Source organism: Penicillium psychrosexuale (genome assembly GCF_028828465.1).
Source record: "Penicillium psychrosexuale strain IBT 29551 chromosome Unknown utg000004l, whole genome shotgun sequence".
In the NCBI taxonomy this organism is placed as follows: Eukaryota; Fungi; Ascomycota; class Eurotiomycetes; order Eurotiales; family Aspergillaceae; genus Penicillium; species Penicillium psychrosexuale.
This window is the reverse complement of record NW_026643189.1, coordinates 4,695,720-4,718,442: the sequence shown is the minus strand read 5'-3', so window position 1 is coordinate 4,718,442 and position 22,723 is coordinate 4,695,720. Positions and strand designations below refer to the sequence as shown.

Below are 22,723 nucleotides of genomic sequence, written 5' to 3'. Positions count from 1 at the left end.
ACACGAAAAGAAACAGAGATAATTCAGAAACCAGGGGCAAAACAAAGGCACAGCCTAAGTGCATAGACTATGCGAATTCTGGATCGGATCGTAACGGCTATAATTCGTTGAGTAGACGGGGTCGTATCCACCAGTATTAGACTGGCGATGTTGGTGGGGAACCCCTGTGTAGGTATTATCCTGATATGGATCTGATTTGAGGTAAAGGTCGGACTTGATTGTGTCCATGGGGTCCATAGTATCAATCATTGAGTACTCGAATCCAGAAGAAGACGAAGAGGAGATGAGAGGACTGTCGCTGAGAGGGGAGTGGTCTGTAACGTTAATTTTCCGATGATCGGATCTGCCGTAAGAAAGACCATTTCGATGCGACGTGTCGTACATGAGCATGTGGGAACGACCCGTTTGGCCCAGCCCATGAGGAATGACACCACAAGTGTTGTCTCCGCCAGCCCCATCCGGACCCATACTACCAGTACTGCCACGGCGTCCGTCCTTGTAGTGACCGGGTGAACGTCCGCGGACGACCAGGGGGTGGGAGTGGCGCCGGGCGATCTGTACCCACTCAGTTTCACCTGGGACCGAGCTAGCAACCTCAGCGTACAGTTCAACGACCAGATTGTAATATTGTTGCTGGGCACGGCGCTTGCCATTGTTGGCGGTCGCTTTCTGGAATTGAATACGTTCGAATACGTGGGACGTTGGAGGCTGGCATGGCTGAGGTGTCCCCGCGAAAGAAGGGTTGTAGTCCATAGATTGCGAGCCAAGGGGGAATCCCGAGAGACTTCCATTAACCGTTGAGGTTGATGTGAATGAAGATGGAGGTGCAGGCTGAAGAACGACACGACCTGGTTTGCGTTCGGATTGCTTGTCTCGCTTTGGGGTGTGTTGAACAAGTTCTCGAGTTTCTCCATATTGACCGTTCACGATAGCAGAAATGGCCATTGAAAATCCACGGATTGGTTCAAGGGTCTGGTCAGGATAGCGGATGTATAGAGGGGCATTGGGAGGCCAAGGATGAAGGCCAAAGCCGCAGGTCACCGCGAAGTAGTTGCGGCGATAGCAAGTCCACTTGCCCTCAGCTGGAAAGGGCCCTCGACCCATTTTTGCTTGGACGTCTGGTTTCACTGTCTGATACTGGCCACCAAACTCTGCAACAACTGTATGAAGAATAGTCGTGTCGTCGAAAGGCGGAGCCTCAACCTGGGGCTGTGAGCGTTGTGGGGACTCCACTATCGGTTGCTGATACATGTTATTCTGAGATCGATCCATCCCGCTGTCTAAAGCGCGTGCAGTGCCCGGATACCCATGACGGGAAAGATCGTTCATTCCCCCCAAAGGCAAGCCGATATTTCCAATTCCGCGCTGTAAGGCGTATGAACCGTAGGAATTATTGCGTCCCATGAGTGCTGGAATGGAGCTCAAGGCATGCCCAGAACTTTGCATCCCGGTAGGCATTCCAGTTGGCGGTTGACTAGAGGAAAGATCAGTACTGATGAACCTCATCCACCTTTATAGGAGCGTCAAGCTTACAGCGCTGGCACCCGTTGATAGTCTGCCATTCTATCAAAGGGATGCTGAAGCCGAGAGATATGAGGGAATAGGGGACCAGACGTGGGCGAAAATGAGTCTTTACACCACAATGTATCAGTCAAAGGAAGTCTCTCGGGATTGAAAGTAAGAAAGGACTTACCAGGACAAGAGTCTGGCGGAGTCATTGCAAGAGCACCCGAACCAGAATATCTAAAGTGAAGAATGGCTCAGTAAAAGCTCACCATGGGGAATCCACGTGCGATCGCCTGTAATTAAAACAGTCCAGAAGATATCATATGAGTCCGGGCGCAGCACGGAAACCATGATGCGTAAAAAGACAATGGAAACGGGGGGGCGAAAGAGGCAAGGACCTCAAGACACGGCACGAGCTCAGATAAAAAGGACAAAACATCGGAAGAAAGACATGCAGGCAGCAGATTGGTATGGAAGGTACCGAAACAGGCTGGACTGAAGTTCAAGCTGCCCGGACCCGGAGGAAGCGCAGCGACAAGGGTGTCGAGAGGCTGACCGAGTGGAGCGCAAGGGCAAGTCCGGATTGAAAGAATAGAAAATAACTTACTGTAAATCCTGCATCAAAGGATGCTGTGCGTGGTACCTCACGCCGTTGGTGTCAGGCATGGAGACGAGACCTCCGACTCGCTGGCTGTTGTCGTCTTCGTCCGTTCCAAACCCTGTCACATGAGAGTTCATATAGTCACCCTCCGAAGTAACGGGATCGTTCAATGAGAATACCTCCGAGAGAAGTGCTGGGAAATTCATAGGTTAGAGATAGGAAAGATATATGGAGAAGAGAAAAAAAAAGAAAAGAAAAAGACAAAGGCAATGTTTGTCAATGTCGAATCAACCGCATGACGGAATAAACAGGGAATGAAAAAGAGAGAAGCTTACAGGGATTCATCCTGAGCGTGCTGATACCAGGCGCCTCGAGGACCCTGAAGTTTTTGGTTAATGTAACACCGGGCGAGACGCCAAAGCCGTCTGGCCCTTGAGGTCTTGGGTGGCAGGAACTTGATGTCTAGAATAGCAAAGGGTTAGGTAAACACATAGTCAAATTCTCTCACAGTACTTGATTGTTACCTTTGACGTCTGGATCACTCAGAGTGTGGTGCTTTGAGCCTATGAAGGTGGGAAAAAATCAATACAGCTCCTCTTGGTCTTGGAGATAAACCAAAACACAATTCTCACAAGAAGTTGTTTGGAGAAGGCAAGTAGCAAACACGGAGTGAAGGGAGAGTGGGGGAGAAAGAACGAAGAAGTATAAATGAAGATAGGAAAGGCCTTTGAGTTATAAGGATGAACGTGAAGAGTAATACATATAGTATGCTCAGTAAAACGGTGCGTAAAACGGTGCCCTTTTCGATGTTGACAGGAAGTAGATGATCGCCCGGGAGCCAAAGTGCGTCACCGGTTTATAGACATGACTTCCTAATTGGGCGATCTCGCATTAACTTAAGTCATAGGTACAAAAGTACAAGAGAAGAGGGTTGGAATCGATCGGGCCAGAACTTATAGTGTTCTTTGCAAAGATCTTAAGGGAGAGGGGGGTATGGAGAAAGAGAACTGTAGAAAAGAATTAGCCCAAAGCGAGCAAAAAGCCAAAAATCCCAAAAAGCACAATAATAGCAAAATAGCAAAATAGCAATCGCAGGCTACGGAGGGGCAAAAAAAAAAAACAAAAAAACAAAAACAAAATGAAAAACAAAATAATCACAGAAGGGGAAAGGAAAAGACACTGATGTAATCTGGTGTGACAGCCTGGGGACGACGAGCAAATAAAAAGCTCTTGCCCCGGCATAACTAGGTAAGTATCTTGGTATTGCAGCAGGATACTTCCACTTATGCAACCCTAACTTGGTATTTAAGAACGGCCGAGCAGATCTTGAGGAATCATCTCTTTTGACAGGTTGCAGGAAGTAGATCTGCGCTTACCTAGTTGTATAGATGTATAGATATAGATATAGATAGTTGTAACTATCAGTTGGACATCAGGGCTGAGACCAGATGTATGTGATTGGCTTTATCCCCGGAAATAACAGAAGGTTGCAATTGGTACGTTCTACCCAATGAAGCTTCCGGTCTATAATATTGTCTAAAGCCGTTCTCGGGATTGTTGGAGGATTATTAGTCTATCCTGGTAAGGCTCAGGGCCCACTAGTGATGGTCTAGCCGAGAGGCGACCATAACCACGAGTTGGATCTGCCAGGGACAGTGAAATACGTTGTATTCGGTAAGGCTCCAATGGGGCAGTGAGTTTGCATAGGGGTCCAACCATAATCGGCGAAAGGTATCCGGGTTATCATTTTCTGTGTATGATCTCTATGGAAAAAAAGAAAACAACAATTTTTCTTTTTTCCTCTATGATTTGTATTTTGAAGTCCCGAATTTGGAATTTTGACCGGGTCGAGCGCAATGGGCAAGGAGAGTAGCATCAAATCATCGTCGGCTCCAGACAGGTTGATTGTTGAAGGAGTATGGCATTGGTCAGAACACCCCATGTTCACGGTTGCGTGCTAGAAGGACCCGACGGCGGCTGCACGGACCGTGGGTAAGGCCGGTACGTACACGTTGTATGTGTTTTCTATTACAGATAATTCCCGATGGGATCAGATGTCCTAGTGCGAATACCCGACAGACGGGTCGCTGCAGGAGAACGAAATAAGCTGAAACTAGAAAGGATAGAGGAGATGATCGACCTCCGGGATATGTAACTATGCAGACCCATGACAGAGACGGTTGATGTATCAGACTTGGAGGACCCCAGACCAATGATAAAAAAAAAAAGAAGGGCGAGTTAAATATGAGAAATGACCAAATCGGGGAGAAGTCCTGACCGAATTCCGTAATGTTTCCAAGGTCTGTCGGAGTAGTTCCCGTCATATTTGTTTCCTTTGAGCCGTAAGAGGCTCGAGGCACGAGCAGCGGTTCTTGCATGAAGAAAATGGACGATCATGCGATCGACAAGATCCATTAAGCATGTTGCATTGTCCATGTTGGCGGTGTTCACACCGACAGAACCGAACCTGGAGAGCAATAAAAATAGCTCGTTCGAGACGATGCACCCCAAGCATGGAGTAGATCCACTCCACTCCGAAAGAGAGATTGTTCTGGTAAGCGCGGTTTCTCTTGTGGCGCGAAACCGTGCCCTAACTGCAGACGGGGGTCTCCAGTCTCCACTAGAGAGGCTAAAGCAGCTCAGTGGGGTATACAATGATTGCGGTCCGTACCCGGGAGCCTTTTCCAGAAATCGAGCGGCACTAGTCCCACCGTTCCGTCAATGAAATGTCCAGGGAACTGGAATAGATTGAAAAGATCCTGGTCTCCATGAGTGGACAGTCCTGATCGTGTCGACAGAACTGCATTAGTGGCTAGAAGATCGACCATCCTGCAGGAGGCTGGGTGAGATGGCAAGGTGCAGTAAAGAAGCACCCGCAAGCTTGTGATTGGGTAGACAAGCCGTAGATTCGATTTCCTCAGGGTTATGGCGGGTATGTTGTGCAGCTACTCGCCCCCACGGGCACATCACGACCGTGTGGGTACCGAATCGGTAGGGAGTACTCCGAACTAGGTGCAGGATTGATTACCCGTACCAGGGTAATAAAGTACTGATCAACCATACCAACTTTCAGAATTCCAAGGGGTACAACAGTGAGTGGACAATGACATATTTCTTTTTGACTCTCAGCCCTTCCCGGATGACGGGGTTGACACGGGCAGGGGCGGTGAACTGGACGAGATTTATGTACCAGGTACGTTGAGTGTACATATTAGATTAGTAGATGAACTATGTACCGTGTACTTGTGTTCTGCCTCCTATTAGGGCAGGGCAGTTATTGTTGATGCTTAAATTGATATAGCTAGCATACACTTCATTCGAATATTAGGCTTGGAATTAGGGCCCAGGGGGCCCAGGGGCTATATTCCTAGTTCGACATTAGGCGCCAATTGAAATCAAATAATTTATGCAGCTAATCCCCCCCCGGAAGACACTATCAGATCCATCGGTCCACCCGTGAACTCTCCACATGTCACTTTTCGACATATCAACTCTACCTGTGCTCAGGTACGGAGTACAGAACTATAGATACAGGAAACGAATGCTCAAAAATTGTCCGATACGGTACGTCCAGGGCTCACTGCAGGTACCTCGAAGCCAATGCCAATAATTTGACTTGAGGAAATGCATGAACCCATCTATGGATGCTCTCGACATGGATTAGCCCCAGAACCCTAGAAGCCGGAAAACTCTGACAGCTTGACGTTGCAATTGTCTCAGTCCATCTGTCTCTGTTTCGGGCACGTGCCATCTACCGAGTCTGTCCCCCCAATGGTTGACATCTCAGAAAAAAAATATATTCCCGTGCAACAATTCTTGGCTGTACGTCAATGGCAAATCCAATGCCATGCCCTTCATTGCTGGTTACATTCGGGTGTTCGAGCTTTGGACAGGGGGGCGCAAAGCTACAGCTCCTGGCAACGGTAGAGAAGCTATAACCACATCCCGGAGTCGGGATTGCTGACTCAACCGTGTTATTAGCCCTGGAGATCAGAAAATTCAAATCCAAAAAAGACCATTGGCCAATCTCACCAGCGTACAGATCCAGAGTGTCATCCTAGACGGTTATCCCCCCCGGGTCTTGCTGCCTCAGCCCCATATGCTTGTTGCTCCAGCATCTGAGGATGCGACACGCCCGATGGACCCATAGGCCATTTCCAATGCGCCAATCCTGGTCGATGGGGTCTAGAGTTCGAAGTCTTGCATGTCGGGGGGAGATATTCCTGGACGATGACTACCAAGTAAGGAAAGAGTCGGCAAATCCTCCTATCCGAAGACAATCCTGTGAGGCTTTTCTTTCTGCCTTGTCGATCGAGACAGATTAAAGTTTTACTTTACCAACGGCCGCGGCCTCCAGGGCTTCCATCCCCGAGACATCCACCGGCCTTGTCCGGGCGAAAAAATTGATCTATCTAATTCTCCCAGTATCTTGTACCATGTCAAGACTCATACCATGTCGAGCTAGCACATTCAAGGAAAATGGTACGATTTCCAAACTAATTTCCCTTACTCGCATCCATGGAGATTAAACAGTTCAGGCCTCTATGGCTCCACAATTCAGCATTGGGTCGCCTGGACACAAGGTTCTGTGATGGGTTACCTGTGTATCACTTCTTCCGAGATTGATGGTTACTTTCAGTGAAAGTAGACCCGAGTACTGGTAGCCTACTGCAATGGGCTAGAATGCCTTGCTGTGGGAAATTGCCAGATCAGTCCACCCTGCTTCGCCTTCCCTGTCCGCGAAGACAAGAGTTTGCCCCGAGACCAGGATGATCATTGGCAGTTTCCCCACCCTGTGATCCCAAACTTTGATCACCCTGGATCTACAGCCCGCCAGCACAGATCGTATCACGGCCACGAAGCTCCGGCCAGAAAAGTTCCATCAACGTCTGAAAGTATCCGACCCTGTCGGCGTGGATGGAACGACAAGGCATCAACCAGACAAGGATCACAATGGACAGAGGGGTGTTTGATTGGTTTGCCGCCCTCCAATTCTGGAAACGAAGCTTGTCAGGCGAGGAATATGCTTTGGATGGCGTGGGATGCAGGCCAGTTCAAGACTCCACTCATCAGCCAGCAACCCATCCGGCCGTTTTTTTGCCTCCCCGTGGCACTTCTCAGCCCTTGACAATCATCCTGCGAGTAGCTCAGCCAACCCCAAGCCGTGCCGGTGTAGCACGGAGGAACAGCCAAGACAAAACTTGCTCACCGGCCGAAACGCTCCCAGTGAAGAACTGCCCTTCTGGTCAAACTCCTCAAGCCAATAACAAGTGCATCATGTTGTTTGGCGCCGATATTCCCTGCAAGGTCACTAAGACTTCGGAACGTCACGAACGCCCTTTCACATGTTGATGCCGCCGTGACAGAGTGGCAGCGCCAGAACACGGTGGGCTGGTGAGCGTTTTCGAGAGAGCCAAGGCCAAACCTGCAGGGAACAACATCTCGGCTTCTCCACTGTCTCCGTAGCCCCGTCTTGTTTAGTATGGGGGAGACCTTCGGCGAAAAGCCGGACCCATAGGTAAGCTTTTCCCGCCGATTCAAGTCTCTTTCCTAAAAGAAACACCGATGCTACGTTATGCAACCCCATCCCGTTACCGGGAAATTTAACACGACAGCTTTTACCGCCGAGGCTGGGTCTGTGTTTGACGTGCTGAGATCTAATATCGATCTGTACTTTGGTACTTTGGTGATTGACCCTGGGATCTAGCACCCGAGCGCGTAGCTAGTACGCAGTTGGCCTGAAGCTAGGGCACAGCAGGAAAAAGTCCAGGTTGCCCGAGCTCCATTTCCTTCCGATGTCATCTCTATTGTCATGCGAAGATGCAGAAAATTTGATGTCGAAATGCGATCCCTGAGCCTTTCGAACAATCGAACAGTCGAGGCCTGCGACATTTATCTCCCAGATGACAGATTCCCGTCAACGGCGTGCAGGATTGTTGTCAGCCGAGTCCGGTAGCTGGGCACTAGGTGTGGTGGCTAGGAGATGGGGATTTGTTAAGCCTGAAGCCAGCGGCGAGAGAGAGGTTGCAAAGAGCAGAATGGCCTTGGTTGGTATACGCTGTTATCCTGTTAGCCAGTTTGAGCCTTTCCCGGGGAATTTGCACATTAATATGTCTAGTGGACGCTGAAACTGCGTTTCGACCCAACACTGATGTTTATGCCCACGCTGATCCACACGCCGAACAACTGAAATGGTGGGTAATGGGGTATATTCGACTTGCCCACGGATGTTGTTTTGGGACATCATCCGTTTATACAAGCGCGGAGTCGTCCCATAGACGATTGAGATGTTCCATAGTAGCGTGAAGCAATTATAAAACAAGTGCTTCGAGAAGGACATTATTGGAAGTAAAGAAACAATGCTACCGTAGATCAGGGTACGACCTGTAATAACCAAGAAACCCATGTATGAAGTTCAAAATTTCTCTAACCCATTGCTTTTGTATCGACCGACGAATATAAGTAACTGACATGCTTGATGTCTTTTTGGGAATCATCATTATCAACCAGGTCCTACAGTACAAGGAAAAGAGCTTCGGCCCAAAGATAGGCCCGCCTGAGAAGAAGGAAACGTTCCATTCAAAAAGTCGTAAGAGAGAACCGAGAAAGAAGTTTAAGTAGTGCGCTTGGCGAACTCGACGCGGAGAATAAGGTGGCGGTAACCGACTGGAAGAACGGGTTAGCACTCGAAGAATTTGTAGAAAGAAGATCACGAATCGGAATATTGAAGACATACAGCCATCCACCTTCTCGCAAGCAAGTGCTGCGTCGCCACGATCCGCATAGCTGATGAAAGCAAAGCCCTTGGCTCTCTGGGTTTCCCGATCCCGTGCAAGGAAAACTCTGGTGACACGACCGAAACGCTCGAAGAGATCCCGCAACTCGTTCTCCTCTGCCAACTCGCTGACCTATTTGAAAAAGTCAGAACCGAACCAAGATAAACAAGCAAGATGCTCGTAGTGCTCGTAGAGCTCGTAGAGCTCGTAGATAGCAGAACACTGGCAGAACATACGTTTGTAACTCTCAGTGTCGCCAAATCGTCCTTCTCGAAGCGACCACCCATCTTCTCGCCGCCACCAGCACCGCCCTTCCGCATGTGAGGGGGAACGTAGCTGGACTTTCCAGCACCAAGACCACCCGCATCGTCCTCCGCCTCGGCGCCACCAGCAGCAGAAGTGCCCTCCTCGACGGGGGCCATGGTGTCCTTGAAGGGACAGCGAGCCGTGAAATGCTCTCCACTGCAAATACGACACTTGACCTTCTTGTCCTTCAACTGGTCCTTCATGCTGCCCTTCTCGGGACCCTCCTTCTCAGCCTCCTTAGCATTAGCCTTCCAGTTGACGCTGGGTCGGAAGACGATGTTCTCGCCGACGGAGGTGGTGTCGAATGAGGGACCGGCGGCGTGGCCCTTCTCGAGACCGAACTTGTCCCATTTGCGGCGTTCGGCGACCTGAGGGTTGACGTGTTCGCGGACAATAGTGGTCTTAATTCGGCGGGTGACCTTCACTTTCTTGTTGTCATCATTGTAGCGGTAGGAAATGACGGTCTTGGTGCCGTCCTTGTTCGCGATCACTTCTTGCGGCGGGAGCACGGAGGGGTCATCGAAATCTTCGTCGTCGGCCCAGTCGGCGCGGCTGTAAAATAGAAAGTTTTGTTAGGCCGGTGTTTTTTGTAGGATGCAACTGTATATACTCACTTCCCAGCTGGAGACATGGTGTAAGTGATGGTGTTATTACGGCTGCTGAATTTCTGGATTTCTTTCAAAGGCGAATCCGTTGTGGATTTAATAATTTACTGTGGCACAGCTGTGGCTGGTGGCGTAAATCACGTGGCGTGGTTCCAAGTTCCATACTTCATTTTGTGGCACTTTTCCTATCTAGCACCGAGCATAGCCCCGAGCAAGGCTAGAATACGCTCCCTCAATATGCCTAGAGCGAAAAAATGACACGGTCTTCCATTTCTTCAAGTAAATGATCCTTCTACTATGCACGTTGACTTGTCAGTTCCAGACAATCTTAAAGTTACCATACAGACCTAGTCAGTCACCACATGGCCACAAAAAACCCCATTGTGGAGTATATACTCGCAAATAATCTCAAGTCCCGTTTCAAAATCCTTCAGACCCTTCAAATCCTTCATGTCGTCTTTTGAAACGGGACTCACCGTTTTTATCTATGCTTTCTATCTCGATTCTTCAAATCTGACAGGAGCTAGATAGCCACCTACCGCTGCAAGCCCCAAGATTGGTGTTGATCGGGGCGAAATTATGTGCCGTGCTTGAAAAGCGTTTTCTAGCAGCTCATATACTCTGTCAGAGCTTCGCAAGGAATAATTTTACTGTAGAAAACACGACAAGACAATGCCAATCAAGTACTGTTATTTCGACCTCTTACTCGACGTGGAGGTATGGTCCGAAGGACCTTCCCCAAATCCGTATAAGACCGGAAATCACATGGATACCTCTTTCCGACCAACACAGAGAGTTACGTACCGAGATGGGCAAATCCATGGTACACCTTTGGTGCTCAACTTTGAAAGCATCTTCCGCAGACCCCGAAATCAACACGAAGGGGATATTATTATCGGCGTGCAGTCCTTGGAAGAAATGAGAAAAACAGCAAGAGATACCTCCACGTAGCCCTGATTGATGTAGTCATTTTGTATGAGCCAGTCATAGGCAGACGAAGCGAGGAGTTAAGAACAAACTTGTTGGCACATAGCTTCCCGGTTTTCTCTCTTATGTCCTACTTTTTTCATTGCTTAACATCAACTTTTGCCGGAAGAAAGATCGCTCGGTGCAAGCGGGCTCCAGTTGTCTAGGATGCATGAATACATCATCATTTTCTTCCCTTCATCCTCACTGGGGGGATGAAACAGTCGCCAAGGGCCCTCGTGATTCTCTCATATCGCTGCTTCCAGGTGGGATCGGTCTTTGCGACAGTGGCTGCCCAGGCAAAGTAGTCCCATAGGATGCAGATCTTCTTACTAGGCATAAGAAGCCTAAATACGCCAACGACGTAATCCGTAAGAAGTACCATCTCCCAGCGAGAGCGGATCATCTTATTGATACTCCGTTGCTTTTTGCTTTTTGCTTGCGAACTGCAGTTTTTGGCTTGGCTGGAAAACGCGGTATGCACTCGTTCCGCCAACCCCGTCCACCCACCTCCACCCAATCCTCCCCATCTCCCTCACAGGAGGTGTACGGGCTTCGACATCATCCCCTGCATGGATCTCCTCGCCGGTCTCCTCTGGCTGCTCGCTAACAATGATGTCTTTGAGGCTGTTTTACGATATATTAGCCTCTGTGCATACATAGGCAAAGATCCGCCAATATAGTTTCCATGAGAATCGTGGTTTACCACTTACGGGGTATCCTCAATATCCTCGCCCTTGGAGGCTGACCTCCTCCAAAAAAGATAGCCGGCGCCAGCAAGGCATCCAGCCACGACGATCATGAGGGCCCAAAAGCCTGGCGCAGCCACCAACTGTTGGCTCATGGACCGAAAGGTCCCGGAGGTAGAATCTCCGGGGCATGACACAGAGATGAGGCTTCCCATGCTCTTTCTTAACGAAGATAGAGTAATCAGAATTTGTAGGATAAACCCAATAGAAATCAGTACCTCATGAAGTAACTGATACCATTCTCGAGGACTTTGCATCTGATAGACGGATATCAGCTGGTGGAAGTTCGAAATCGCCGTCGTCATCGAAGTCGATCCTGTCGTGGTACTGTAGGCCGGCTCCTAGGCAGTTGCAGTTGCGGTTGACAGCTGTAGATTGATAAAGATATGAAGAGGAAGAGATGTGATAATGAGGTGTGAAGGAGACAACCAGAGTCAAGTCGTGAGGGGAATGAAATGTGAATTTAACCGGGCTGATATGATTTCAGAAGTGACGGTAATGTAAGAGTTAACTGAGTGAGAACTGGGGGATTTGGCGTATAGGTCATATAGAAGGTAACGTTTAGGAGTGATGGTAATGGAAGGGTAGACGCCAAGGGAGGCTGCGTGCTTGTATATATATATCGTACGAGGTAGAGCGAGAAGCAAAGGCGAGTATATAGAGGTATAGTGAAGGATTCCTCTTTTTGTACGTCAAGAACACAAACCCAAACGTTTATATGGCCATATCATCATTTGCTTCTCACGTGTACAAAATAGCATAAAAGATATCTAGAAACAAATCAAAATCAAAAATCCTTCAAAGCCTCCTCAGTCCAATCCCACAACCTTCCCGCAAGCGCACCATCCCTAGCCGTCTCATCAAGCTTCTTATCCTCCAACTTCCCAACAGGCTCATAATAACCCCCATTCCGAATCTGCGCCTTATCCACAGTAGCCGCCCAAGTCTGATTAAACGCACCCTCATGCGGCGGCACAATCCTCCACCAACTCATTGCATAAACAAGCAACTTCTCCTTAAGCCCAAGCCCACTAACAAGACCCGTCCCCACAATACCAGGATGCACCGACACCGACGTGATAACCGGGAACCTCTTCGCGAGCTCGCGCGCATACACCAGATTCGCCAGCTTACTCTGTCCATACCGTAGCCACGGCCCGCCAAAACCCATATCCTGGGTCGTCTTGAGTTTGTCGAAGATGATGCCGCCGTGCGGGTGCATGCCCCATCCCTGCGAGGTAAGGAGCACAATGCGTGGGTCTGGGCAGGCCTCGAGGAGGGGTAGGAACTTTTTGATTAGCAGTGCGTGGCCGAGGTGGTTGGTGCCGAACTGGAGCTCGTAGCCATCGGCTGTTTGGCCTGGGGGTTGCGCCATGATTCCCGCGTTGCACATTAGGATGTCTAGGGTTTGGTGTTGGCTGGTGAAATCCTCTGCGGCCTTTTTGACCGAGGCCAAGGAAGATAGGTCACATTTTATGAATGTGACTGCGAGCTTGGGGCTGGTTTCGTGGATTTGTTTGATCACTTTCTCTGCGCTTGTGGCGTTGCGGCCGCTGAGGTAGATGTGTGATGGGTTGTGCTTGGCGAGGTGGATTGCTGATGCTGCACCTAGCCCGCCGGTTCCTGGGGGGGGGGGGGCTGTTAGTTGTGGACTTGTGGGAAGCAGATGGGATTAGTACCTCCTGTGATGAAAATTGACTTCCCCGTGAGATCAGGGATATCTCTTTCGGGATTATAGTTGAGAGGCATGGTCAAGGTGTGTAGTTAGGGCTGGATATGTTGCGCGCAATATTAAGGCTTGAAAGTATGTTGGATTGGCTTGGAATAGAGAATTGTAGTTTGAAATGAGAAGCAGATTAAGAGTTTTGCTCTGCTTTTATACTGGGAGGTGCACGATTTCCGTACCCAAAGATCAAACATCAAAACTTTCCGGATTGGGAAATATGCTTTAAGGCTCCACATGTGGCCCAGCCAATGAAAGCCAAGAGTTTCCGAGCTCGCCAATACAATCCGCCTAGCTGGTCTTGATCATGATTCTTTACGTTCGCTGGAACGGCTTGATATTGTACCGAGGAGCAAGTGGCGAGTTTTCTGAATCCCCGGAGTCCGATGGTGAAGTGGCATACAGATAGATGACAAATGTCTATGTAGCAATCCTTGCAAACTCCGTTGCAAACTCCGTCAGCTATGTTTACGGTTGAAGATAGTTGAATGTTGAAAATGATGCAATATGTTGTAATGCTACTATGCAAAGATAATGATATGCACAAAATTATGACCCTATTCCCAAGCTAATATGTACATCGCAAAAACCCCAAATTAAAACTTATCGACCTATCAAACGAAGCTCAATCGGTCGCAAGATGCAATATACCGCAGCAGCGAAGGCAAAGCCTAACTCAAATCCGACATCACCACCATATGTTGGGTCACCAGCATGTGCGGCGATAGGACCCATCCACCACGTTTGGCTCATGCCCACAACAACACCGGCAACGCCAAAGGCAAACGCAATAGCTGCGGCGATTCCCATGGGCAGCTTTTTGGGATCGTCGTAGTCCTCTGCAGAATAGCCACCGAATCCACGTCGGAAAACGAAGTGGTCGGCGAGTACAACGCCGGAGTAAATGGCCAACCAGTAGGCGATAAGGGCCATGAAGTTCTCGAGAACGGTCTCGAAGTGGCTGTAACCGGGGATGGCGATAGCGAGGGAAGCGCAGGAGGCGAGGAAAGTCCAGATGAATCGCGGAACGCGCTGTGTAGCACGGCTCAAGACCTGCAAGGTCAAGCCGACCGAGTAGATGTTGGGGCAGTTATTGGCGATAATGGACAGGGCCAGGACGACGAGGCAGAACTTGCCGAAGCCGCCGAGAGGCTCCAGCACGGCTGCGAGCAGGCCGCCGTTGACTGAGGTTGCATAGCCCTCGGCGTACTTGTTGTGAACTCCGTCACCCATAGCCGTCGCGGACATGACGGCGATACCGAGGAATTGAGTGAAGAGAAGGGGGACGATCAGACCAAGCCAGGCAGAAAGGAAGACCAGGCGACGGCTCTGGGTCTTTGGCTGGTAGACAGTGTAGTCGGCAGCGTAGCTGGTCCAGCCAGTTGCGAAGCCATAGACAGTTGATCCAAAGGATAGACAGGCACCCATTTCAGAAACTCCGACTCCCATTGGGATGTTAACGAAATCGCCGGAGTGGGCGAATGTGCCCAACACAATGATAAACACGATGGAGGTGGGAATCCAGCTCCAGTACTCATACATGTGAACATACTTGTACCCAGCAAAGGTGACGAAAAGTGTGCAGAATGTGATGATGAGGATACCGGCGAATCCAGGGACTTTACTGTTCACCGCGTTGAGGAGCTGGGCACCAACGATGGCATTGGCAGCAGACCAACCCACACAGGCGATGATGTTAAGGACGGCAACTAGACATGAATTAGCAAAACTAACGCACACAACCTAATGGAGAGCCAACTTACTGAATTTCACAGGCCACCATCCAAACCAGAATCGCGAGAGCACCATCTGGCGCAGTCCAAACATGGGACCAAAGCACGAGAAGTAGCACACGGTCATAACACCGAGGAGGTTGAAAAAGAGACAGACCAAGATGGCATCAACGAAGCCCAGATCGAATGCAGATTTACCAAGAACGCCGATGGCGAAGGAGCTGACGACCATGTTTGCGGCCAACCACTAGGTTTGGTCAGTGGAAAAGGCCTTCAGGCCACGGCGATCATGCCAGGTAATTGCAGGAACACACCATGCTACCAATATTAAGATAGGACGTATCAGTCCGCTCATGCTCCGGAACTCGCTCGACACCTCGCTGCTCGATGTTGAGCTTGCCGGCTAAGCGTTGGATCTTGGCGTAAAGCGAATTGCCATATTCGAAGCTCTCGCCGGGCACGGCGCCATCGCTGGAGTTGTCGAAGAGCTTGTTGCTATTTTGTTCGGCGGCATTGTTCACCTGGGGCGCCTTTTCCAGGTCCTCATGTGAGGGGAACATTTTGGAGGCCATGTTTTCAGGTCGAATCCTCATTAACGTAAGGCGAAGAATTGGATGGAGGGGAGAGTATATAAATGGGAGTAATCGAAGAGCTGAGTAGTCTCAGCGAGACCCAGGGAGTTCAGGATGAAGGGATTGAATATCGAATCAGTGACACATCCTCTCTTTCTTTTTTTTTTGCTCCACCGAACGGGAGGCGCTGTTAATATATATTGTGTCGCGAGAATTCTTTGCGCGTCCGGCCCCACCACGATCTCTCGCACTGTGGCAAGGATATTCCTGTCGCGTGTTCCTCGAAAAGATCCATAAAACTCAGAGACGGGCCCATCAAGGGATTAGGTGGACCAATCAGGACAGCCCTGCCAACCCTAGCTTATCAGGACGCCGAGAATTCTGGCCTTCGCTTCCGTCTCGGGACAGTTGCCGTTGTCATTGGCCGACGGAGTTGTGTGAACGGTGAAAGTGGAGTGTCTCGGGACTCAACCCTGGAGATAAGAACAACCTCCGACTCCCGATACCTCTGATAGTGACACTACTCTTCACTCCACCTTGGGCCAGTGAACCTTCTCTGATCATCCTTTTACCAATCACACTGGTTTGATCTTATCATTATACAGGGGCCGTCTACATGGCTGAACTTTGTCTACACACAACACCCCTGATTGGCAGCATGCCACGCCTCTCTGCCTTTCAATCAAGCTTCTGGGTCCTTGCCAGACGGGACACGCCGATGTGCGTGAAGCTTAGCAATGCTTTTTTAATCTTCACGTGGTGATTCTCATTCTCATTATTCTGTTTATGCGGGGGGATTATCCACGCTCCACGCGAAGCGAGGACCTAGCGCTATTGGTACCCCGGATGTTCTCGGGTTGGCCCCAGTATATCCCAAAAGCTTATGTTTCTCAGATATGCATTATTTGATCCTCCTCAATCAGAAGCAGGATGGCCGCGCATAGCCTGTGGCAGTGATTCTCGAAAGGCCGAGCCTGTCGGACATGTCCGCGCATACCCAAACATGTTCCGAAGACAATTTACATGTTTGTCATATATTTGGCTTTTGGCCAACGTATCCCTACCGAAGGCTATAATAAGCACGGCACAAGGTGGCGGAGATTGCCGCACTGGACTTCATTGGTGCGATCGCACATAAAAACTCTTGACAGATCCGATCATGTAAACTTTGCGGACGAGATCTCTCAACAGATCCGATCGTATAAATTTGCTACGATCTATGCTGAATTTGTCTAGTGTGCTCAGCGTGAATCAAGAGCTCTTCATTGGCTTAGAGGCTGTCGTGTCCAACCAGACATCATGGTACTTTGGATCAAATTGAAGAGAGTGATATTGATATTCGTTAGATGCAATGATTACTGTTTTTCCTGTCTATGGAAACTCATTCAGACAAGAGATAAAGGAGCTTTCCGAAAGTTGGACTATCGAGGCATCGGATACCTCCGTTCCTCCTGTATTGTGAGCACTGAGCAGTTCAGCTCAATCCACGGATTTCGAAGCTGAACTTCTCCGGTCAACATTATCTTACTTCACTGCTGGCGCAATATCGCTGTATTAGCAATTTAGATTAGCCTTTGGGCATGAAGTCATTGAATCCTCGCTCTCCTTCAGCCGCACTCCGTACATCCTGTTTAGTCGATTTGAACCATGAAAACATCATCCTTACCTATTCCGCCTGTGTTTGGTTGCGCCTCTTCTCCTCAACAGATTAGTGAGCATTTAGTAAGTTACATCGTGATACACATGTACACATGTACACATGTACCCTTGAAACTCCACTCCATAGAGCCCCTCGTCGCTGTGTATCACCGATGCGAGTAACAGCCGCTCCTTTCAAGAATGCCCTCTAACTAGTCCCTACCCTCGACCTCGGGGGAGGCAATTGGCTCTAAACTTATCTCTCGCAGTCTTTTGAAATAATAAGCCATCAAGACGAATCCTTCATTACACCTTTACATACTCGCCTTTGCTTCTCGCTCTACCTAATACGATATGTGTAAGCACACAGCCTCCCTCAACGCCTACCCTTACATTGCCATCACTTCTAAACGTTACCTTCTATATGACTTGTACGCTAACTCCCCTCGTTCTCACTCAGCTCGTCACTCCTGAAATCATCTTATCAGCCCGGTTAAATCATATCTCATTCCCCTCGCGACTTGACCCTACTTGCCTCCTTTACACCTCATTATCAATCTACAACTGTCAACCGCAACCGCTTAGAACCCGACCTACAGTACTACGATAGGATCGACTTCGATGACGACGGCGACTTCAAACTTCCACCGGCTGATATCCATCTATCAGATACCCCGGGGATTGGAATAGAGGGCGGATGGTGGGGTTTGGTGGAACGAGTGCATACCGCGCTTTCCGGCTAAGCCAAAAACTGCAGTTTGCCGAAGCAAAAAGCAACAGAGGATCAATAAGACGATCCGCTTTCGCTGAGAGAAGAAGATCTGTATCCTCTGGGACTACTTTGCCTGGACAGCCACTGTCCCAAAGACCGATCCCACCTGGATTACTCGAAGTCAAGAATTGGAAACACAATGGGCCTCTCTACACTAGACAAGCTAGAGCGGGATATTTCATTATTGAAAGAATAGTCAGTCGATTCACGTCGACCAATCCTCGATGAATGGTCCGGCAATCCAAAAACTCTCAGTGAAGTACAAGAGCAGAATGCAGTGGCACACGGCGGCAATATCAACATGGACATCCAAGCCATTACGTATATGCTTCAGGAAGACCCATTCAGAGCTCACAGATGGGAAGCACCATTTGCCCATTTCTACGATATTACATACACCGAGGCTAAAGATAACGCCTCTCTATATACAAAAGTCCCCGCCTTCATCGACTATTCAACCTAGATGCCAGTGTTCAATCCTTACGCCGATTTGTCCAACCTTGCATTTGAAAGAGAGCAAAGTATACCTAAGGTGTATGCCTATTGAGCTTCATAGATAGCCCAATGAAAGCCTGGTCTCTTCAGTGTCCCCGTCTGAATTTCCTTTTTATGGACGTCACCGCCGCATATTCGGTCACATTGCTATTGGGAACCCTAGTGTCCAACCCTGGAGGAACTCTGCTGACATCGTCGTTATATAGATACCCTATTTTTGCGCTTGCAGTCGCTTGTTTGATCACGTTGCTATGGTGAACCCTAGTATCCTAGTGGCTCTGCCGATGTCACTGTCACCATAGCTGCCCAGGGTGCTGCGTGTCGGTCACATTGGCATGACGAACGCTACATAATTCTAGTCTTCGCCAATATAAAAATGTTATAATTGTCTTGCCCTATTCTTCCCTTCTTGCAGTCTCATTAAAACACCAAATCTAATAGCCTTGGAAGGCCGATGGTCTCCGACTAAGTCTATGATGTTCCAACCTTGGTTGGCAAACCTATAAGATTCCAATGTACAGTATTTCAATGTACACAATAGGCGAAGGCGGAGTATCAACTCTAGGGCAAGAGCGATCAAGCTCGACTAGAACTTTCAGGCACGCGTCACTTCGACTTCTATTTGTTGATACCTCTCAGGCTGTTGTTTTCTTTTTCTTTTTCTTTCACGTCACATATTCGCACACTCGCATAATCAGTATCTATCTTTGCTGATCATTCACATCCTTTCGTTATCTCGTCTGTGATTCGAACAGTTGGATAGACGTACAAAAGCAATCTGAACAAAATGAGTCCCGTCAATCAAGAGACAAGCTCTGGCACTGTGCGTCGTCGTTTATACTCGCTATCATCGGTCTTTCGCCCCCAGGCAACCAAGAGAGCTAGGTACCTACATACAAAGAACGACTAAAGATGAAAGAGATAGCCTGCTAACCAAGACAGCAGCATATCTGAGGCAGTGCAGGAAGAGCCAACTTGCCTGGAAAAGATCCACTACCCTGTGTTTGATCCTCTGGATCCTCGTCACAACCCAGAGATACCGACCGTGCTGTGTCATTCCAATGAGCAACAAAGTTCGTCTTCGGGGTCACGCAGTCCAATGGCATGGGTCCAATCCCTCTCAAAGCGAACTCTTCATAGAGCTCGATCAGGTCTATTGGCGCTGAAATCAGGGTTTAGTCACCGTCCAAGTGACCGTCCAAGTGAAGAAGAACCCAAGGAGAGAAGCTTTGTTAGCCCCGTTGCTCTCAGACGCGAAATTCAGCTTGAAAGACAACGCCGCGCAATGTCATCTGGGGGGTACACTTTGGATACACAAGAGGACCTGAACTTTGGCGCCCAGCTATCTCGCATGGACCTTCCACCGTCTTCACCATCATCGAATGATGGAATGGAGCCTCTTGTCCGCGTCCAGTCTGTTTATCCGATGCCTGCGCCCAATCGATACGAATATTCTAGCCGCCCCGTAAGTAATGTCAAGGTAAACTCGACTTCCACACTGGCCAACGGTCGTGATCTTGACTTCCAATTTGCTGGAAATGGAGAGTTGGAGGCGAATATGAATTTTGAGGATCACTCTAATCACACAATTCCATCGACAGAAACGCATTTGATACAGCAGACATGGGGCGTTGCAATCTCTACCGACGAAAGGATTGAAACGTCCACCAAAGAACTGGCAGATCCTCAGTCAGTTTGTGGAGAGCAGCAAGCAACAAATCTCCAGCAGCAAAATATCGGTCATGCAAGTTCAGACACACAAAATAGCGATGATCAACCAATTTCAGTTCCCATTTCGAGACAGTCTTCCGCCGAAGTTCGGTTTGCATTTCCAGGAATCTATCATGAGGCGCTCAACGAGTGGGCGAGACAACATGGTAGTCCCAACCTCAGTCGACACAGTCTTGATCCCAATGAATACAGTCCCAATCCCAGTCATCACAGTTCCAGCCCCAGCCAACACAGTCTCACCCTCAGCCCACACAGCCCCAACCTCATTCATCACAGCCCCAACCTCACTCAACACAACCTCAGACTCTATGAACAAGAAGAAATCCCATGCGCTCCTCAAGAGCCATTCGAACGCATTGTGCTTCAGGAAGATACACACAGCGGCCTGCCTCCGTATCCTGGATACGATGAAGGTCACATACCTTTAGTATTTTCACAAAGTCCAATCACACATTCTGAAGAAATGCAGCCATTTTCCTATCCTAATCCCCTCAATTGTATCTCCAACCTGAATTTGGAAGAAAGATGGTCGTCTACCTCCGAAAGAGCAACCACGCAGTGGTCAAGTGGAGAAGATTATTCAAGCCGTTACACACCCGCTGATACCACATCTCGAGATATCACATCAACGGAAATGACTTCAATGGAATCGACAACTGATACATGGTCCCCATGGTCCCCGATGGACTCTGAGGTCCTTTTCCCTAGCCCAGTGGAGGATGGAGATGAGTATTTCCTTGTTGACGGCAAAAGCAGCCAGTATCCCGACGGAGGCAATGAGCCAGTCAAATCCACACAGCATACCACCAGCAACTGTGGTAATACTAGACCTCAAGGACGGACTGAGTTGATCCCCCCAGGGATCATGTCCCTACGACTCATGTCCGATGGTATTCCCGATGCAGAATTGGAATTTGTGGAAGAGGATACAGATGACGAGTTCTATCCTGGAATTGTACAGCCAAGACAGTTTTGGTGAAATACCTCGTCAATACTTTTCATAGGAATGGCCTAACCTGGGCCGTCTGTCCCCTTTGACCAAATGTATTATTACCTGAAAGATGTTTTCATCGCAGTAGTTCATCCCTTCAACGTATTTTCTGTAGACCTATTCTTTGTGCTAATATTCTAAGGGGATTGTTATGAACTCCCTAGCAAGACGGTAGATACCTACAATTTGTATGTAAACCACTAACAAAATTAAGTCACTTTTATCACATCAACTACTTCGTCGTCAAAATCTACTTCAACAACAATAGCAATGGTGGGGGGGGGTCCCTGTAACAATCCTCTGTTAATATATAACCAACTCCAGTAGTCACAGAGGGACGGTAAAGAGAAGTACCTCATAATCTGCATTCATAATCGCATCTATACTTCATGGTATCACATATTTGAAGCTACGTATATCACTGGATGATTGATCTGGCTAAAGTACTCAAAAAGTGGCATCACCACCAACATTCAACGCCACTCCTGATAAAGTCAACACCATAACTCAAGCCATACCCAAACCAACCTGTTCCTTTCTCTCCTGCCACACATTCTTACCCGAGCACGAGCAAACCATCTTATCATTATCCCACACACCTGCACTGCGCGCAATAACACCAACAAGTGTATTCTCATCCTCGCGCTTGAAAGGACCCTGTGTCCCCTTGGAAACCACCATACTCCGACCAATAAGCTCCCAGATTGCCACAGGCCGGTCCAAGAACACACTACCCCGGCCCTTATTGTCAACATCCACGGTACCGAGAATGCCCCGGCACTCCTTGGCCGGGGCGACAGTAGCATCAGCGCCAAGCATTTTGGTCTTCAGAGACTCCCAGATACCACCCGTAGACTCGGCGCCGCGGGAGATATCTCCCGCTTCTCGGATAGTTGTCCAGTATTTGCCCGGCGAGAGGCCGTTGATTGTCAGGTCGATGAGGGTCATGTTCGGGGAGACCTGGACCATGCGCGCGAGCCCGCGGATATTGTTCGAGACGGTCGTTGAGTGTGTTTCGAGGATACAGACGGCGGAACCTGTTTGGTAATTTGTATCAATTGAGGTTGCTCATTTGTGTCGCATGGGATAGTAAGTAGACACCGGGGATTCCATACTGTTTGTAGTACCGCTGCCACGGAGGATGGCATCGCGGCCGGTGCTCTCAATCGCGCTTACGATGGAGCTGGGAGGAGCGGTGCCTTCGATGAAGACTAGCTGGTCTTTGAGATTTGCTTCAACTTTATTGATTCCTGCCGCGGGGTCAGTTTGCGTGAAGGTTTAGATGCTCGCGTGAGATGACTACCTTCCAGGCTATTTAGAGAGCTGGATATAGACTTCACGCAGCCTTCACAGGTCATTGGGACCGAGAAGGTCGTCTAGACATAGAAACCGCATTAGTACTGGCTGCTTGTGAGTCATGTCACTCAGACAAGGCTGACCTGGAATGGTTCAATCATGGCGGGGAAGAGAGTATGTGCACAATTAAAAGCGAACTAGAGAGAAAGATAATCTTCCAGAAGAGAAAGATCAGAAGGAGACCAAAGATCAGAAGAAAGATG

General features: G+C 49.0%; 9 protein-coding genes across 9 annotated transcripts; 3 read left to right on the top strand and 6 right to left on the bottom strand.

Moving 5' to 3' along the window:
* Positions 1–54: 54 nt before the first annotated feature.
* N7518_007676 (uncharacterized protein) lies at positions 55–2,313 on the bottom strand (the record flags this gene model as incomplete). Its single annotated transcript, XM_057188603.1, has 3 exons — positions 55–1,474; positions 1,534–1,743; positions 2,114–2,313. The coding sequence occupies 3 exons, from the start codon at positions 2,311–2,313 to the stop codon at positions 55–57; spliced, it is 1,830 nt and encodes a 609-aa protein (XP_057040306.1).
* A 4,747-nt stretch (positions 2,314–7,060) lies between these two features.
* On the top strand, positions 7,061–7,459 carry N7518_007675 (uncharacterized protein; the record flags this gene model as incomplete). Its single annotated transcript, XM_057188602.1, has 1 exon — positions 7,061–7,459. The coding sequence occupies one exon, from the start codon at positions 7,061–7,063 to the stop codon at positions 7,457–7,459; it is 399 nt and encodes a 132-aa protein (XP_057040305.1).
* Positions 7,460–7,682: 223 nt separating this feature from the next.
* N7518_007674 (uncharacterized protein) lies at positions 7,683–8,063 on the top strand (the record flags this gene model as incomplete). Its single annotated transcript, XM_057188601.1, has 2 exons — positions 7,683–7,741; positions 7,841–8,063. The coding sequence occupies 2 exons, from the start codon at positions 7,683–7,685 to the stop codon at positions 8,061–8,063; spliced, it is 282 nt and encodes a 93-aa protein (XP_057040304.1).
* A 657-nt stretch (positions 8,064–8,720) lies between these two features.
* Positions 8,721–9,820, bottom strand: tif35 (translation initiation factor eIF3 core subunit g; the record flags this gene model as incomplete). The annotated part of the gene is made up of 4 exons (XM_057188600.1): positions 8,721–8,773; positions 8,844–9,015; positions 9,120–9,741; positions 9,804–9,820. The coding sequence occupies 4 exons, from the start codon at positions 9,818–9,820 to the stop codon at positions 8,721–8,723; spliced, it is 864 nt and encodes a 287-aa protein (XP_057040303.1).
* A 1,347-nt stretch (positions 9,821–11,167) lies between these two features.
* Positions 11,168–11,604, bottom strand: N7518_007672 (uncharacterized protein; the record flags this gene model as incomplete). Its single annotated transcript, XM_057188599.1, has 2 exons — positions 11,168–11,387; positions 11,474–11,604. 2 exons carry the CDS (start codon positions 11,602–11,604, stop codon positions 11,168–11,170), a joined length of 351 nt encoding a protein of 116 aa, XP_057040302.1.
* Positions 11,605–12,296: 692 nt separating this feature from the next.
* Positions 12,297–13,258, bottom strand: N7518_007671 (oxidoreductase, short-chain dehydrogenase/reductase family; the record flags this gene model as incomplete). Its single annotated transcript, XM_057188598.1, has 2 exons — positions 12,297–13,132; positions 13,189–13,258. 2 exons carry the CDS (start codon positions 13,256–13,258, stop codon positions 12,297–12,299), a joined length of 906 nt encoding a protein of 301 aa, XP_057040301.1.
* Positions 13,259–13,835: 577 nt separating this feature from the next.
* N7518_007670 (cytosine permease) lies at positions 13,836–15,537 on the bottom strand (the record flags this gene model as incomplete). Its single annotated transcript, XM_057188597.1, has 3 exons — positions 13,836–14,941; positions 14,996–15,212; positions 15,280–15,537. 3 exons carry the CDS (start codon positions 15,535–15,537, stop codon positions 13,836–13,838), a joined length of 1,581 nt encoding a protein of 526 aa, XP_057040300.1.
* A 3,692-nt stretch (positions 15,538–19,229) lies between these two features.
* On the top strand, positions 19,230–21,152 carry N7518_007669 (uncharacterized protein; the record flags this gene model as incomplete). Its single annotated transcript, XM_057188596.1, has 2 exons — positions 19,230–19,327; positions 19,385–21,152. The coding sequence occupies 2 exons, from the start codon at positions 19,230–19,232 to the stop codon at positions 21,150–21,152; spliced, it is 1,866 nt and encodes a 621-aa protein (XP_057040299.1).
* A 519-nt stretch (positions 21,153–21,671) lies between these two features.
* On the bottom strand, positions 21,672–22,621 carry N7518_007668 (copper chaperone CCS1; the record flags this gene model as incomplete). Its single annotated transcript, XM_057188595.1, has 4 exons — positions 21,672–22,201; positions 22,280–22,414; positions 22,468–22,540; positions 22,604–22,621. 4 exons carry the CDS (start codon positions 22,619–22,621, stop codon positions 21,672–21,674), a joined length of 756 nt encoding a protein of 251 aa, XP_057040298.1.
* Between the last annotated feature and the right edge of the window lie 102 nt (positions 22,622–22,723).